Genomic DNA, 17053 nt, shown 5'->3' on the forward strand with positions numbered 1-17053 from the left:
ATGCATTGGGTCCTACTAAAGGTACCACCTAGTTATTCACTGTGTGATAGTGTCGGCGTCAGTGAGACTCGGCCGGCCGTCTAGTATGTCAACTTTAATGATGTATAGCCTCAGGAGTCATAAAGAAGCTTCGTCTAGGTTCTGCCCTGTGTTTCAACATGCTGAATACCATGGGAGATATTAGAGACATAGTTACATGGTGCTACTAACATGCTCTGAAATGTAACGAGGCCGAATATCGATGTTACCGATCGAATATAGTAGAATAGTCAGGAAACCAATTCCATGAGTTCTGTATGTAACCTCCTATTGATGGTTCCGTTGGGGGGGGGAGGGGGGAGAGAGGGGGGGTTCAGTACTTCGTAACAGTTGCGGAACACGTTTCGGCCATTAATTTAATACCGCAGCGAAGACCTTTTGACATGCATAAGCCACCTATTTTATAGGGCCCTAAGCCTACCCCTATTTCATACTAGCTTCTGTACCCCTGACATGATCAATGGTCATGACCTCCGAGAACTCCAATCCACCCTGAACAACGATGATATGATCTTCACTTGCAAAAAAGAATTCAGGACTGCCTGAGCGCTGCGCTACTGCGCATCTAAGCTCACCGTTAATTGTACGCCATTCGCTTAGAGCAAAGAAATGTCTCCTTCTAAGCACTGGTGGAATTTGCTGCGTAGTTGAGTCCTGTATTATTTTGGTTTCGGAGGAAAAGCTAGTGCGGCCGGGTGGTCTTGCTTGCTTCGGATGCAGTTCTATACTATACACCCAAAGATTGACATCTACAAGTAGAACTGTAGACTGACCTACGATTCCAAGTACGGCGAGGATTTCGGCATTGATACTAGAAAGGCTCAATTCTTTAGGCAGCTGTGCTGGGTGCTCTAATGGAGTTGTTTGCGGGTCGAATGTCGATACTGGCCAGACGTAAAGCCGTGGGGGTGACGACCGGAGCAATTCTAGGACAAAACCCTGTCCAACATAATACGATGAACTACGCATGGTCAGTGGTTTAGTTGCCTGTAGCTGTGTGGGGAGAAGAGACTCCACGGCTGTGGGTGGGGTTTGAAGAGGGACGCCGTTTGACGTGGTCAACTCCTGGAAATTGGACCAGCAGAAAATCCGGGCAGTGCCAGCAAGAATTAAAACGAACCAGGACTCATTAGTCGGGTGTTGGAAGGCAGCTGCTGAGGTCGAAGCGTCTCTTATGTCCGAAATATTTCGATTAGGAGTCGATGTGACGCCACCATCAATGTGAGATATCGAACCTAGAACCTTCCCAGATAATAGATCGCAAAAGTCGTCCGTATTGCGTCCGCTGATTAGAAGGCGGTCGGACGTGGGGTTGACGAGTAGATTAACAATAGCAGCACCGAACCGGTGGTCCATCGTGATGCGCGCGGTTGGTAATTGCTGTGGCACCGACGAGACAAGGATGGGCTCAGCCAGTTCTACCACTAGCAGCCTACCAGAATCATCCGCTGAAATGAATAAATTGTGCGCTTCTCTCAAGGCAACATTGACAATAGATACTCCACGTCCGTGTCGATAGAGTACGCCTAATTCCTTCCCATCAACCGCTGAAAAAACCAGGACGTCGCCGTTACTCTTGCCTGCAATGATGTAACTGCCATTAGGAGATATAGCTAGATTGCTTGTGACCTCTGGAGTCATGGGTTCGAGCATGCCGACCATTTTAAGCGGAGGCGCTATGATATCACTTACGCTCTCGAGTTCGTTGTCCTTCCGCAACAGTGCTGTAGGTGCCCATATACGGCATTGGCGATCGTGTATGTCGACAAAACGGAGGCCATCGGGACTGAAGGCTATGCTTCGAATCGAGTCTTCGAGGGATTGAATACTGTATATGGGAACTAGTACTATGTTTCCGCCGTGATCCTGATCGAATTCGAATACTTCAATGACACCCCCAGTGCTACCAGTAACAAGACTATGACCATTTGGGGAGCAGGCGATGCTATTTGCGTATACATTTGGCCGTGTAAACGTCGGCATCATAGTGATATAGTCGAAGAGGTATAATCTTCCATCGCTGTACGATACTACTAGCGCAGTGATCTCTGGGTTGGGGTTGAATGTCATGTCGTCTATTCCGTTACTTCCGTCAGCTACACATTACCCTAGTAGCTGCAACTCCAACGCGTTCCATATGAATATTGGGTGGTTCCGATAACCCACAGCCAGCAGCACCGTTTCACCTGTAGCAAAAAGCGCAGCACGGCTTGGTGGCTGATCGGGAATATCAGGAGTACAAAAAATATCCTTATCATACATTCCTCCCCATGAGATTGTCTCATGTCGGCCAGTATCAAGGCACCTAGTAAATATTTAGTTTTCTGTTTAAAAGTCCGATTTCGAGGTATTATCATGCTTCGTAAAACTTCAATAAGTAGATCTTACCATTTCGTTAGCTCTCCGGATGCAAAGGCGCAAAGAAACTCATCGTCACTTAGAAAAGCAAATGCTATAAGTTCGGACTCTGAAATCGGATGCGAAAATTTCTTCGTCTTAGATTTAAGTTGCCACACGACCAGAGTCTTTGCACCAGAGGAAGCAAGATACTCGCCGTCATTGCTAAATCCTAGCATTTTGACCCTCTCAGGATGGGCGATTTTCGTTACGCACTGCACAGAATGCGGGTCGAAGAGCGAGATCTGTCCTGTCGATAAGCCAACAGCGAAATATTGGGAACCATGGCTAAGGGCCGTCACACGAGCTGGGTCGAAGTCGATACGAGTTAAGCAATCACCCCACGTTGTCGGACGGATACCCTTAACAGTTATTGCCCACGGTCGAGCGCTATTAGCAAAAGTCCTTGAGATGATAGATTCTGATGGGCAGAATGACGGGATGATGTAATGGATAGATGATGGACAAGCTAGTAACTGAGATCGGAACTTGGCAGTGACTCGGATTAGATCAGTCACCCAGCAGTCTAAGAAATATGCCGAGGGGTCCATAGGAGAAAGGTATTTCATTCTCCGGCCCAGATATGCGCGTAGGTTGGTTGCCGTCCTAGTGATATCCCCCAGGTTACCATTATCAGCAGCGTGTTCAATCCAGGAGAGGATATTTTTGCTCTTCAGGAACGTACACAGTTCGGACATCACGATATCTTCCCTTGATGTGCCCTGATATATGTGCTCAGAGAAATAGGAAGCTGCGTAGTCCAACAAGGAAAGGTCCGGTGAAAGGCCATCGTCTGGTTTCGCAAAGCCACGAAATCCTGAACTCTTCCGTCGCAGTGGAGCAAGAGGCTTGAAGGCGGCTTTGTTAGCAAGATATCGAAGTAATAGAGAACTAAGATGAGCGTGCTTTTCAGCGCTATGTATAGCAAATCCGGAGTGAAGAGATTTATCGAGGAGAAATTCCCTTGCGGTTGCATGTAGGATGTGTACTCTGTCGGTGTTGTCGACAAAGACGAGTTGGTGGCATAGGCTGGGAATTGCCTTGCTCATGTTCTGTAGCGTCTCGTTCACATCAAGCTTCACAGCAACACGTAACTCGTCAACACTGAGAGGCCGACATGCTAGAACGGCCCACGTCAAAATGGATTGAGCAAGTTTGACTCTGCGCTTGTCCTTCTCCATTGATTGTAGCATCCGGCGATACATATCTTTAAGGTCGACAGGCACTTCATTCAACACAGCGTCCATAGCCTCGCGAGTCCAGGCGGTTTCTAACTCTTGAAGTACGAGCCTAACCCATAAGAAAGAACCAGAGGATTTCTCTATTATTTTCTCGCACATCAGCTCGACGCTTTCGTCGAATTCCAGGCGATCTAGCTCTCTAAGCCTTGAAGCCACGAAGAGCCGCATATCATCAAGCGTATCCGTTTCAGAAAGGAACTGTAGGTTTACACGTGAATGTAGGGGCGCCAATCACCGTCCTATCTCTTCTAGGTGACGGCTAGTAGCAAACAGCCGAATGTCTCGGGGGAGGGTAGCGAGAATTCTCTTCGTAAAAAGAGAGTTGAAATTGGCACACTCGTCTACACCGTCGATTATCCAGAAGTGCTGAGAGATAGAAGGCAATTTGAAGACTCCATTGATAAAAAGTCTTCTCCAGACACTCAACTCATCAGTTATATCCCATGTCACACCTTCTCCTTCGAGTTGGAGAAGTTTATCCGCTACTTGATCATCCTGCATAGCCATTTGGAAGGCGAGGGAGCGCAGGCAATCGCCTAGTGTAGACTTGCTAGCCTCTTTTTGCTTGAAGAAAAAGTAGCTGCAAAACGCACCTAGATACTTTACCTGCTCAATAACGTGGCTGGATAAGACCGACTTCCCAGATGCTGGTCTCCCCATCAACCAGAGTATTCCTGACGCCCCGTTTGACTTCCATGAGGTAAATGATTTTGCTTCCGAGAACCATTCGCATGTTCCTGGCTCTCGAAGGATTTGAAGGATTTGAAGCTCGTCTTCTAGAGTGTCATCGACGCCTAGAAATGATCTAAGGCGTTGGTTAATGAGATCTTTGCTCAGGCCTTCTGGCGCATAAGTCAAGTTGACTTGAGTTTGTGAAGTGGCCAGGTTCCAGGGTGGCGATGACCTTAGCATGTCTGCAGCCGTATGAAGAGTGTTTCTTAACGTCTTGTAGTTTGGATCATCCGGACTGTTGAATTTGCATAGCTGACGGTGGTCAGCATTCATAGCAACAATCTCTTCGTTAGGATAGCCAAGCGTTGCCGAATGTCTTTCCACTACGATCTTGTTTAATACTCGAGGCTTAGCGGGGATTGTCTCGTAAAAGGACCAGAGGCGTAGGTCTGACGCATAGTGCCGGAACGTATCGTTGATATCCCTCAGAGAAGATGAGTCGGGAGTGAGATCAGAGACGAACGGTTTCGAGCCCCAGGCGATGATAGACAACCTCTTGATTATTGCTGCAAGATCACTGCCCCTGTGTGGAGTGCCTAAGAAGAACATCGAATGAACCCTACCGGCAAGGTCCTTGCAGGTTGGATCTTGTCGCATAAGAATGTAAGCTTTCTTAGCAACGCACCCACCCATACTGTGACAAACGAATATGATACGCGTACTACTACGCCTTATACTGGGTTTGTTTTTAAGCTCCCCAACTAATGACTCAGCGAAGTCATGGATGCTGAGTATGCTTTGCTGCCGTGGGTCTCATCATCGGCTATCGTGCGAATCGATATCCCATCAGACAATGAGTTAGAGAATACACCAGTCAGCGTTTTGTGCAGCTCTAATAAAATATCTGCTATCAGTTCTCGACATCTGTAAGAGAGAGATCAAACAGTTTTATGGAAGTATAATATACCTGATCCATGTCCCATTTTGACAACTCTTTACAACTCTTTACAACAGGTACACACAGAACTCTATAGCAATCGAGATTCTCATAGTAATTTATTGCTGTCATATGTTCAAGGAAACGGGAACTAGGTTTTCTAAATTAGGAATTAAGCGCTGGGGCTGGTATGATCAGCCATGAATTGTGGAACTATCTCAGCCTTGCCCTGGTTCAAGTTGATAAGAGACGCCTATCGATCCCTTGATCTACCAATAGGGTCAAGACATCAGGGCGTGGGCGTCTAAATCCAGACGGGTTCTTGCGTTCATTAGGTAGCCATGGCTACCTAATCTAAGCCGTAGGTACAATCTCTAACATTCATCGTTCGACGATACCCTCTCTGGCATCTAGTTGTGATAGAACATATCTCACGAGTATAATAGCAATGGAATTATCTGGCCTCGTAGACAATAACGTTGTTGGCGGTATGATTGCTACGATTTTTCCGTTTCCCAATGTTAAGCTGTTGATAACTTATTAGATATTCTAGCTCTTCCGGATGTTGCGAAGATTCTTGAGATGAAATACCATGGGGAGTCATCCTGGGCGAAAGCAACTCGTATCAGAGTATTGCATAATGATGGCAGAGAGGAAGACTACTTTATGAAGGTTTCTGTTGGTCACCACGGCCGCGAGGCATTGAAAGGGGAATTTGAGGCTACCTCAGCTATTCATGATATAACTTCCGACTTCTGCCCCAAGCCCATTGCTTGGGGTACCTTCGCCAGCGACCCGACATCCCACTTTTATATTTGTAAATTCTACAACTTCACCGAAGGCGTTCCTGATCCTACATCGTTCTGCGAGAAACTGGCACAGCTTCATTCCAACCACAACTCTCCCGACGGAAAGTTCGGATTCCATTGCGTAACATACAATGGTAACCTACCACAGGATAACACTTGGTCTGATAGTTGGGAAGCTTTCTTTGCAAATGGTCTCCGACACGTGTTGAAAGTGCGCGAGGAGAGAGCTGGACCCGACGTCGAGTTAGACAGGCTTCTCCCTGCCCTGTTTGACAGTGTCATACCACGACTCCTGCGACCGCTGGAAAGTAATGGCCGTAGGATATTGCCATCACTAGTTCATGGAGACCTGTGGTATGGCAATACCGGAATTGTTGATGAGGCCACTGATGAGGGCATAGTCTATGACCCCGCTAGCTTTTGGGCGCACAACGAATGCACGTTAAGTTCGCTTTACCCAATGGGCGTCTAACAAACTGACTGCATCATTTTAGATGAACTTGGCAATTGGCGCCCGGAGCGAAACAAATTTACTCGTCGATATGTACAAGCATATCATTCTCATATACCTAAGTCAGAACCTCAGGAGGACTACGACGATAGAATCGCACTTTACTCCTTGTAGGGCCACCCTCATGATAATTGAGTCTATAAATTCTAAGCTGAAGTAACTGAATAATTGCATAGGAGGTTTAACTTGCATGCTGCCGCTATGTTTCCGGACCAGGAAGCCTTTCTCCAGATGTATGTAGACAATTAGCTTCTCCATCCACTAAATCCCTGTAGACATTGAGATCTAACGTAGAACAGGGCAATCGACGAAATTCGAAGGCTTACGGACCTTTATGCAAGAGGGTCAAATGCATAACAGCAATTGTCTGACCTTAGATACCAAGTACCTGTACTTAGAGATGCTTTTTCATTCACTAGAGAGCCTTGAGTATTCTTGACGGATCGATTTACGTGCTTTTTGAGCTATTTTGAGCAACTCTGAGTTGCGCGCCTAATATTGGGTGCATCTTTGACTTACTTACTGTTTTAACATACTGTACACACGTGTCGTATCAAGCACTGTTCCCCTCACGACCAGTTAGTATTGTGGCTTACACCTACGACGCCTTTATAAGTTACCTCCTCATCACCCCAAAGGAGAGCAGCTTCGAAATTCACTAACAGGAATCTTTAAGTCAAGTTCCTAGTATGATGCCTGCTATCATGGACCTTCCAAACGACTTCATTCCGAACAATGGCCGGAAGATTCCTGCTGTTGGCCTTGGAACCTTCCAAGGCGAGTACGGGAATTCTTTAGTTAAAGATGCCATCAAACTGGCTTTGGCACAGGGTTATCGGCATATTGATGGCGCGCATGCCTACGGCAACGGGAAGGAAATCGGCGAAGCCATTAGAGAAAGTGGTATTCCTAGGCAGAACATCTTTGTGACGTCTAAACTGTATGCTAACGTTTAAATCTTAAATCACAAGTAGATGTACCTACGTACTTAGTTTATTAGTCTCACTGACAGAGCTTCTAGCGCACAGATATGGCATGACCCTGCGGATTTTGAAACAGCTTTAGATGAATCGCTTAAGGACCTGCAACTATATTATGGTATTAAAATGCTCTGATTTCCCAATGTGATGCCCTAAACTAAATTATGTCATGAGCATAGTTGACCTATATCTGATGCATTGTATGTAACTGAATCGAACCCATCACCCCATCGCCCCAAGTTCACGTCATGAATCTGAGTGCTAACACGAAGCGATACCAAAGTCCCTCATGCCTATAAGGCTGGTGAGAATAACAAGACAATAAGACACTCGAGCGGTAACGGAAAGGTAATGTACCATCTTGCAACGAATTCTCTACGTCTAGTCGCTCATAAGATGGAACAGCCTGTCATTGACTATGACCTTTCCAAACGTTATCCGGAGACATGGCAAGCAATGGAAAAGCTTGTCGCCTCTGGGAAGGCACACTCGATCGGTGGGCAAAGAATGAAGCACGCATGTCTTCGTAGTAACTAAGTTAGCGCGATAGGATTGTTCAACTTCAACATTCTCAAGACCAAAAGGATTCTCGAGATTGCAAAGATTACCCCGGCAGTCATCCAAGCAGAAATTCATCCGTACGATAGGAAGAATCTATCTTATAGTCATATCTCTAATAGGGTCTCATTTCCAGATATCTTCCACAGCATGAGCTCCACGGGTTTGCGGCCCAGCATGGCGTCCTGATCATAGCTCATCAACCCCTTGGTGGCCGTCCGATATCCCTGGTTCGAGGGAATCCTGACGAACCATTTCCAACAGAAGACCAAAAGGTATGTACCACGGGTTGTTGTTTCTTTAATTAAGCTTTTACTAACACTTATCTAGATCATAGACGTTGCAACTAAGTGTAACATGACACCCGCACAGGTAGCGTCTTTCTGTTCTTACCAACAGCTGCCAAGTGTCTAACTTCCTACCTTACTATATCACAGGTCTGCTTGTCTTGGGCTGTGCAGAGGGGAATAGCAGTCGTTCCTAAATCTATTAATAAGGAACATATGAAGCAGAATCTGCAGCTTGAAAGACTTCCTGATGATCTTTTCGCCACCGTCGATCGTCTTTCTTTAGAACGGGGCCCTCTTCGCTTTCTTGGCCCCAGCCGGCATATCGGTTTCGACATTTTCGATGAAGGAAGGGATCAACCAGTGGAGGATTGCGCACCCTGGGGTTGAAATTGAGTATCGTCATGGTCTCATACGTCTATCTTAAGACGCCATATGGAGGGCAATAATATGATATGACTCTAATTGTTGCTATATTCTTATATTCAAAGCTTTAACTGCGCAGCGTACCTAGGTACCACGGTACCCAACTTCAAGATTCAAGTAACTTCGCCCAGTCCAAAGCCGTCGTCCCCTCCATTAGCCAAGAGAGCTTCCACCAGTTCAGAAAACCCATATCTTCGGGCATGCACGATTGGCATCCAGTTATCCCCATCTCGAGCTCTCACATCGGCCCCTGCATTTATTAAGATCTTCACAATTTTTACCTTGCCCTCAAATGGTGGACTGTTTCTCCAGCTTCCGCGAAACTTGCGCTGGTACGGAAGATAATGTAACGCTGTTCCCAACTCGTGTGTTACTGCGTTTACGTCCACTCTCGGGTCGGCGATAAGAAGTGACACGACCTCGAGCAACCCATTCTTGCAAGCATAGTGTAAGGGAGTAAACCCATTTTCATCCACAGCAGATGGATCTGCCCCGTGCGCAAGTAGGGTTCGAACAACTCGTGATCGTCTCTGTATCAAACCAAAACTTTCTGATCCACATTCGGGGAAGTCGCACCTGCTGGCAAAATGAAGAGCTGAGATGCCTTTCGTATTAACTATGTTTACATTGGCGCCATAGCTGATGAATTTCTCAACTAGATCCGGGTGTATGTATTTCGAAGCAAAATGCAACGCGGTTAATCCTCCCATATCCTGCTGAAAGTTAGCTCAGAATCATCGTCGGTTTCGTATAATGCTTACTTGGGCGTCTATAGGCTCACCAGCCTGCACTAGAAAATCGACAACTTCACCAACTTTAGGGATCAGATGGGTCCATGTCGCGCAAAGACAGGAGAGCGGTGTTTTCCAATTGTAGTACCCACTTCCGCGGAAGCCAGAGTAGGTGTTATGTGTGTGCTTCTTTTGGACCTCATGACTTCGACGAGGATCAGCTCCTGCGTCTAGGACCATCTGTAGCACCGACAATATACCTTCGACCTCCTTATTGTTAGATTCATGGTCAAGCCAAAGTCGAATATATTCATTGACCTGATTTACCGCTAGCGACCAAACAGTTGACCCATGAAAGGGTTCCCAGTCATTTATCGCTGGATAGTCCAGCAATTCAATTTCTAACATCTGTTTGTGCTGCGTTATAGAAAGGTATGGGTGGGCAATGCCTCGGAGTCTTAGAAGGTCGGAAAGGGATCGGAAGCGAATCGCCTCAGGAGTCGTCAAATGACTTTTGCGTACGGAAAGTGTCGCATCTCTCATAATCTTCAGCTTTTCCACTTGTTCGCTCGTAAATCTTCTTGTCCTAGTGTGATACATTCGCCGAACACAGGATTCTGACCCTTCTGGATGGAAGGAAACGAAAGGATAGTTGAGGTCAGAACTCGTACTGATAAGTTTTTCTAGAACCCTAGATGGTATGTGGTCATCATGAAATACCCTTATGATGGAGCTGCAACGAAGGGTTTCTCTGTAGTAGCGGTTGTGGTCGTGTTCTGATCCGTGGAGAAGTAGCAAGTCCATAAGATAAACCTTGTTCTCTTGTTTGATCGTAGGATCAAGAGCACACTCAAGTAGCCAAGACCCCCCCAAGGTCTTGACGTCTGGCATTGGCATGGTATTTGCTGAGCAATACCTCGACGATATTGATTTGCTGATGGGAAATCGCAAGGGTTAGAGGTGTCTCAGGAAATCTAAAGCCACACATTCCACATCGAACAGTGATGCCGTACATATGATCGACATCTGCCCCTAGTTGAAATACGGTGTGAAGCAGAGCCATATCTCCAGTACGGCAAGCCCAATGGAGCGCCGATAAGCGCCTTCGGCAACTGGTTTTCAGAAGCTCATATATCGCTATGCGATAAAGACCTCTATTGCCGGTTCAACTTAGAGCGAATTTATCGCAAGGTTCTAGAAGAAAGCTAATAATATGTTACGAACCAACAGCCGAGGAGATCACGTTCAGGCCTGGAGCGGGGTCTCAATACCCCTTGGTACGGATAAATCTTGGAATAACCTCATGGAGGGTAGTGATCTGGGTGATCTTGTGTGATCTTGTGTGATCTTGACCAGATCAACCAGATCCCACCAGATCCCACCAGATCACATAGAAATGCTATGAACGATAGCAACAGGAAGTAGAAGAGGCATTTCATATAACTATCGAACGTTTCTCATGTAACTAGTCATTCATTTTCAAAGCTCATTAGCTATCAATCTAAGTCTTATATCTAACCCATATAAGGGGAAGGACTCCAAGCCTTCCTGACGGACACTTCAACGTTTATTTGACACTTGACTCGTATCGCTACTGTTTACCTGAAAATCAAGACCCATCGGCACTACACTCTAACGGACCTGAGTGTAGGTTCGTCACAAGTATGTGGCGATCTCGAAGAGATCCCACTATGACTAATCAGCTGAGCTATATATAAAACGATCTCCTGTAAACTACTAGCCTAGATCTCTTTTTCCTTCTTAATCAACCGTTATATTACCTCTAAGATCTCCTTTCACTTTACGTGACAGATATTTTATATGTTTAGGTACTGAATACATTCACGAGGACCTCATCGTCTGTACCTATCCAAGAAGCTGTAGTAGCACCTTGGCAAGTGTCAGTGTATTCTGTCACCTGTCAGCAAGTACCAGTACCACAAGCCACATCCATGGATGTAGGTGCATGGGCCATGTATCCGGTACAATTACATTCAATAGAAAGAGGTACCTAATCACGTGGTTAACCTCTGACCCCTGACATTCAAAGCTCGAAATGTCTCGAGGCTCGAGCAGAATGTCACTCAATCACCTTCCAATGAAAACCCAGGTACATACCTTAATTACTACAAAGTAATACCACTTATAATTTGCTCCTTTACCACATGGCCGACACCCTAGATAGGAGATCTGACCATGGACACTTCACCTCCATCCCATGGTGCGCCCGACACCTTCGCGGCTCAAGAATTATCACCCAATCACCAGAATGTCGGCTACAGAAGCTAAATGGCGAAGATTCATTATACTCCGAGACTCTCAAGTCACAAACTACAATCATGGCCATGTTACAAGTCTACGAGGAGCCTCCTTCGCCCACGGACCGCGTCAATTCCGGCAAGGCTTTTTTGACGCTAGGTCCCGGCTTGGCCGGGCACGCGGGCGTTTGCCATGGGGGCATCGTCGTTACGATTCTCGATGAAGTCATGGGTTTTCTCATCTCCCTCAACCAGAAACGGGGACATACGCCGGAAGTGCCTTATATGACGGCGTATCTGAACACGAAATTCTTTAAACCTGTTCCTACATGCGCAACCATTCTAGCCCAAACCAAAATCATAAAGCTGGAGGGTCGGAAGTTTCTCGCAGAGGCATGGATTGAAGACAGTAATGGGATTGTGTTAGCTCGTGCCGAGGCTTTATTCCTCGCCATCAAGAGCGTTTTATAATAGAGTAACGATACCTCTAGAGTGATGATACCTCTTTAGATTATAGCCATTAAATTATGAGTCGTCGTTGTGTTTGCGATTTGCGAGGGATTCGATTATATATCGGATGTACCTAAGCCATCTTAACAACGAGATATCTATTCCGAGAAAGTGCAACATTCTAAGATGCACGTCATACCATTTCTAGCGAAGGAGGTAGACAACAAGCCACATATATGGGGATAGTCCGGATGGTCCGGGTGGCGCTCGGGATTTAATGTGGGTAGTTCTCCGAAGTGCGACCCGCAACCCGCAATGGCAATCACCTCCCACCATAATATTGATCCTACTTGCAGTGCAATCCAATATTTTTTACTTAATTTACTTAGATACTTTATACTCAAGATAATAAAAATAAGTATATAAGCTCATACTAATTGGTACTACCTACTTGTACTCAAGCTTTTATCCCCAAAGTAGGACAGTCATTAACTATGGCATAATAAGTTAGGTACCTACTTTATCCTTATGAGTTGATAAAAAGTTAAACCTGGAGACTCTTTAATGTCCTTAATATAATATTCCTAAAGTGATAAACGACTACTATGGTTCTACGATGATATCACCAAGAATCTTTAACTGCTTGGACGGACTTTCCAGCATTATGATCAGTACAGGTAATCCTGTGACTTACTACGTTACCTATCAGCGAACGATGTTGGAGACCTTCTCAGGAGCAATCTGCTAGATATTGATAGAAAAAAAAAACCTTTTTATGCAAGACCAAGCTCGTACGAGCCATATTACAGGTAGGTATGTAAACGGCACATCGAATTTTCCACGATAATGCGCACATGCTAATTTAAACGTTGCAGTTCTTGGCAGCTTGGCATCGCATGGAGAGAGAGTACCATACGAGATATAGGTACCTCTTATCATCATCTCTTGAAGCTAGTAAAATATCTGCCCAACCTCTTATCACCCTTTCAAGATATCTAAGAATTATTATATGGCAGTTGGTTTACGTATACTTGCCATGTAAATTGATCACATCAGCTGGTCCCGCAGCCAGGGTAACAGTTCTATGTGACAGCCGTAACAGGCAAGCGGTCAGGTTTGTGTTAGCTGTGCTATCGAGCTTATCTTCTGCAACGCAACCGGTGACTTACATTAATATAGATCTTGGCGGCAATTGGGCGGTCGCAAATCCTCACTAGTTGATGAGTGACAGGAAGGGAAGTTATAGCATTCTGCATTCGGGGAAGCTTGAGTGGGTTGACAATACTACCGTCACAGACTTGCCTAGGGACTTTTGATAGCTTACTGCACTCGCTTCTAATCAGAGTCCCTTTGCCAAGCAGCCGTGGTCGGTCCTAACGGGTAGCGCCGCTCAAATATCTACGAGCTTACCACACCTAACCCTATACGTACTACCTCCGGTACATGAGCTGATAGGACGAAGGGTGAAAATATATTGATTATAGTGACGACTGTCAGGTGCGCATTGCAGGGGTTCTTCCAGCTTCTCCTTATAGATGGTTCAGTATCACTCTGAGCACCTCTAGTGGTAACCTACTCTTCCGAGTAACGCTTTCCTACAGTCGAGACCGCCGATCTTCAAGCCTTGAATGAGCTCTAAAGCTGAATATGCCAACTACCGTATCCTACGCCGTGAGGTAGACTTCGACTAACTATGCTGTCAGATTCTAGAGGGTGGTGGCCGATTGGCTAAGTGCGAGTCACGTAACGAGCAAGCGATTTCGTATTACAGAAATCTCTGCATAAGAAAAGAAAAAGTCTAGGAGATACGTGGTGGCGCGAATTAGGCAGGTGAATGATTGACTAGTAGCTTTGCGCGGGACCTAGATAGATATGGAGAGGTCGTTAAGGAGGAGTAAATACCTATGCGTGGTTTTGTGTGAACGACTATAAAATACCCTCAGGAGCTCGCAGCTAACGTCTCGTTCATATACTATTGCTTCTATACCAACTATATATACCACCAACATTCATTAACTGAATACTAGCCTTAGCTATTTTGTATAAAATGTTGTTCAAATCTGTTGCTGCTGCAGCTCTACTGGCCTCCACGGCTGGTGCTCACTATGTATTTCCACGAGATGGAAACTCCACAAGGCTTTGCGGTACCCCCGAGCCTACTGAAGCCCAAATCGCCGCCTCACAGGCTCTGCTTGCAAATGAGCGAACCATGCGTGCTAAGGGCGAGTTACGGGCTCTTCGATCGTTCAGCGTGAACACGTACTTCCACGTTGTGGCGTCTTCTACGTCGCTCGCAGATGGCTACCTTACTGTGAGTATTGGAGATATAACCCGGTTCAGAACATTTCACTTGCTAATTACTATGCAGCAACAAATGATTGACGACCAATTGGACGTTATGAACGCTGACTACGGTGCACATGGAATCACGTTCAACCTAGTAGATACGGATTGGACCGTCAACAGTAACTGGGCCGCCGATGGAGACGAGATAACAATGAAGAGGGCACTGCGAAAGGGCACATACTCTGATCTCAATATTTATTTCCTCGGCGATCTCGGCGGCGGATTGCTCGGGTAAGGCCCCGCCTTGATACTCCTGTCTTATACACTTGAAGTCACTAAGATCCTTAACAGATATTGCTACTTCCCGGGCAACTTCGCCGAAGGGTCAACCGATTTCTACTTAGATGGCTGCACTATCCTAGCTCAATCTGTCCCCGGAGGAGATGCTGCGCCTTACAACCTCGGTGGTACAGCTGTTCACGAGGTTGGGCACTGGATGAATCTCTATCATACGTTCCAGGGCGGTTGCAACGGTGCTGGAGACTCTGTTGACGACACTCCAGCTCAACGCAGTGCATCGTCGGGCTGCCCCGTGGGCCGAGACAGTTGCCCTGGTGGTGGTGTTGACCCTATTCACAACTACATGGACTACTCTGACGAGTGAGTTTATTTAAATTCGTACCCATCTATAAGCATGAGAATGTTATTAACTCTTAATATAGCGCTTGCTACGAGGAGTTCACTGCTGGGCAGGAGGACCGCATGTACAGTTCTTGGTCTACTTATCGCTCATAGAAGTGATGTGAATTCAATTGGGGATTTTGGGTTGTAAACATCTAAATGCCTCCAAAGAATCCAGTCCAATGCTAGAGGGGAGTTCTCACGGGGAAATGAAGTGTCCCGCAAGAGTAATGGGGAGCAGCTAATGTAGGCGCTAATATTCGATTGTATGTTAGCATAATATATTGTTGAAACCTTCCTGGGTTATCTGCAAATCATCTTTGACAATTGCCTTCAAAGGAGGTATTCAACGTGTATCTGTCCCGTCGTAATATCCTATATCCAAAGTGCTCAAACATTAGTTATATTCCCTATTAAATAAGAAACAAGTGAACCCAAGTGACGATGAGTGACAGCAGCCTCCCTCCCCCTTTTCCACCCCCCAAATCAACTTATACAATTTTCTAGATTCAATAGGCTGTTACCAAGTTGAATCTCTTTGATTTTGGTCTAGGTCAGCTTGCTCGTACCACTACCTATCATTACTAAATTTAGCCGCTATAAAATGACAGGCTGTGTTAGTATCTCATAGTGGACGGGAATATGTTTAAATATCAAGCATCTACAGAACCTTAAAAGCTTTCTCGATGCGGGACTTGAAGTATAAAACAAAAAGACGTTGCAGTAAGCTATTCGCGGCTCAAACGCCCTGTTACATTTCCCCACGTTTAGATCTGACATTTTACAGTCGTTTCAATGGTTGTAGGAACTGGTGGGTATTGTACATGTAGCAATGCCTGCAAGGACCATCAAGGTACACGATCCACTAGACCATAACGTGCCTTTTCAAACACAGCTGAAGAAATACAGGCGTGTCAAGCTCCGAAATAATTAAATGGCAAGGTTCAGAGAGAGTTTAACACTTCACCTAGAAATGATGTCAATCTCAATTGTCTGTGGGATGTGGTTTATATGCTTGGACTGGTGTAAGGTTGTCCTTCATAACAATTATATTGATTGACAATGCTGCTTTAAATCGCTACTAATGCACCAGTAACTCCAAATTCGTCGTATCCACCAGTTGGTCGGTCTCTCTCATTTGATTCTGCGAACGGAGTCTTGCTATCTCTTCTTCAACGTCGGAAGCAAATCTTATTTCTCATATCCTAGCCAGAAGTCCAACCTCACTCCATCTACCCGCATTTCTTTTTTAATTGACAATCGGCTTATTTACAAGTCCAGCATTCCCCTACAGATTCATATCCAACCCCCCAATCTGTAGGGTATCTGCAGTATAACGAATAACCGTGACAGACCAGCTCGCCAGACATCATGAGACAGTGGGGAGGCGTTGCCGGCATTTTGAACGGCTTGCATGACGAGTCGGTGCCCTCTGAAGTCGAGGAAGATGTTGCAGGAGAAGGCACAGCGGCTGCAGTGTCATTTGCTACCATATTCGAACCGAGGACTTGTATGTATGTTTCTGACAACCCTTCGTAGTGGTTTAGAGGTCGCGTGCCAGCAAATCGCGATAACGCTATAAGAGAAAAGACTCGCATGTACGATATAGTTCGCATGGTCAGGGCTTGAGGTAGTACCCCCTGGTAGTTTTGTACACGGACTTTATTCGAAGGATTAAGGGGGCAGTTCGTAGTTCGTATGTTTGACTTTTGCTTCAAGTTGGCGATAGAGAACTCAGTATTCATGATAGGTGTCAATGTCGTCACCTGGCTTATATACTTCAGTCAGTA

General features: G+C 45.8%; 7 protein-coding genes across 7 annotated transcripts; 4 read left to right on the forward strand and 3 right to left on the reverse strand.

The window, feature by feature from the left end:
• Positions 1-462: 462 nt before the first annotated feature.
• On the reverse strand, positions 463-4682 carry F4812DRAFT_450284 (uncharacterized protein; the record flags this gene model as incomplete). Its single annotated transcript, XM_047936075.1, has 7 exons — positions 463-2125; positions 2162-2344; positions 2428-2743; positions 2777-3284; positions 3426-3726; positions 3913-4329; positions 4369-4682. 7 exons carry the CDS (start codon positions 4680-4682, stop codon positions 463-465), a joined length of 3702 nt encoding a protein of 1233 aa, XP_047792192.1.
• Positions 4683-5617: 935 nt separating this feature from the next.
• F4812DRAFT_420708 (Fructosamine kinase-domain-containing protein) lies at positions 5618-6928 on the forward strand. Its single transcript, XM_047933474.1, has 3 exons — positions 5618-5774; positions 5840-6532; positions 6590-6928. The coding sequence occupies exons 1-3, from the start codon at positions 5735-5737 to the stop codon at positions 6718-6720; spliced, it is 864 nt and encodes a 287-aa protein (XP_047792193.1). The 5' UTR covers positions 5618-5734; the 3' UTR covers positions 6721-6928.
• Positions 6929-7080: 152 nt separating this feature from the next.
• F4812DRAFT_305852 (aldo-keto reductase) lies at positions 7081-9073 on the forward strand. The gene is made up of 9 exons (XM_047931272.1): positions 7081-7546; positions 7628-7704; positions 7766-7786; positions 7870-7934; positions 7992-8082; positions 8137-8224; positions 8281-8419; positions 8475-8516; positions 8582-9073. The coding sequence occupies exons 1-9, from the start codon at positions 7296-7298 to the stop codon at positions 8819-8821; spliced, it is 1014 nt and encodes a 337-aa protein (XP_047792194.1). The 5' UTR covers positions 7081-7295; the 3' UTR covers positions 8822-9073.
• Positions 8971-10485, reverse strand: F4812DRAFT_469927 (ankyrin repeat-containing domain protein; the record flags this gene model as incomplete). The annotated part of the gene is made up of 2 exons (XM_047938922.1): positions 8971-9570; positions 9619-10485. The coding sequence occupies 2 exons, from the start codon at positions 10483-10485 to the stop codon at positions 8971-8973; spliced, it is 1467 nt and encodes a 488-aa protein (XP_047792195.1).
• A 1153-nt stretch (positions 10486-11638) lies between these two features.
• F4812DRAFT_420712 (HotDog domain-containing protein) lies at positions 11639-12864 on the forward strand. The gene has a single exon (XM_047933475.1). The coding sequence runs from the start codon at positions 11754-11756 to the stop codon at positions 12315-12317; it is 564 nt and encodes a 187-aa protein (XP_047792196.1). The 5' UTR covers positions 11639-11753; the 3' UTR covers positions 12318-12864.
• Positions 12865-14275: 1411 nt separating this feature from the next.
• Positions 14276-15587, forward strand: F4812DRAFT_420716 (Metalloprotease). Its single transcript, XM_047933476.1, has 4 exons — positions 14276-14607; positions 14665-14873; positions 14934-15242; positions 15305-15587. Exons 1-4 carry the CDS (start codon positions 14344-14346, stop codon positions 15375-15377), a joined length of 855 nt encoding a protein of 284 aa, XP_047792197.1. The 5' UTR covers positions 14276-14343; the 3' UTR covers positions 15378-15587.
• Positions 15588-16369: 782 nt separating this feature from the next.
• On the reverse strand, positions 16370-16992 carry F4812DRAFT_420717 (uncharacterized protein; the record flags this gene model as incomplete). Its single annotated transcript, XM_047933477.1, has 1 exon — positions 16370-16992. A coding segment is annotated over exon 1 (347 nt), but the record flags the coding sequence as incomplete, so codon positions are not given.
• Between the last annotated feature and the right edge of the window lie 61 nt (positions 16993-17053).

The sequence above is a fragment of the Daldinia caldariorum genome (genome assembly GCF_022478825.1).
Source record: "Daldinia caldariorum strain CBS 122874 unplaced genomic scaffold F4812scaffold_4, whole genome shotgun sequence".
Classification (NCBI taxonomy): domain Eukaryota; kingdom Fungi; phylum Ascomycota; class Sordariomycetes; order Xylariales; family Hypoxylaceae; genus Daldinia; species Daldinia caldariorum.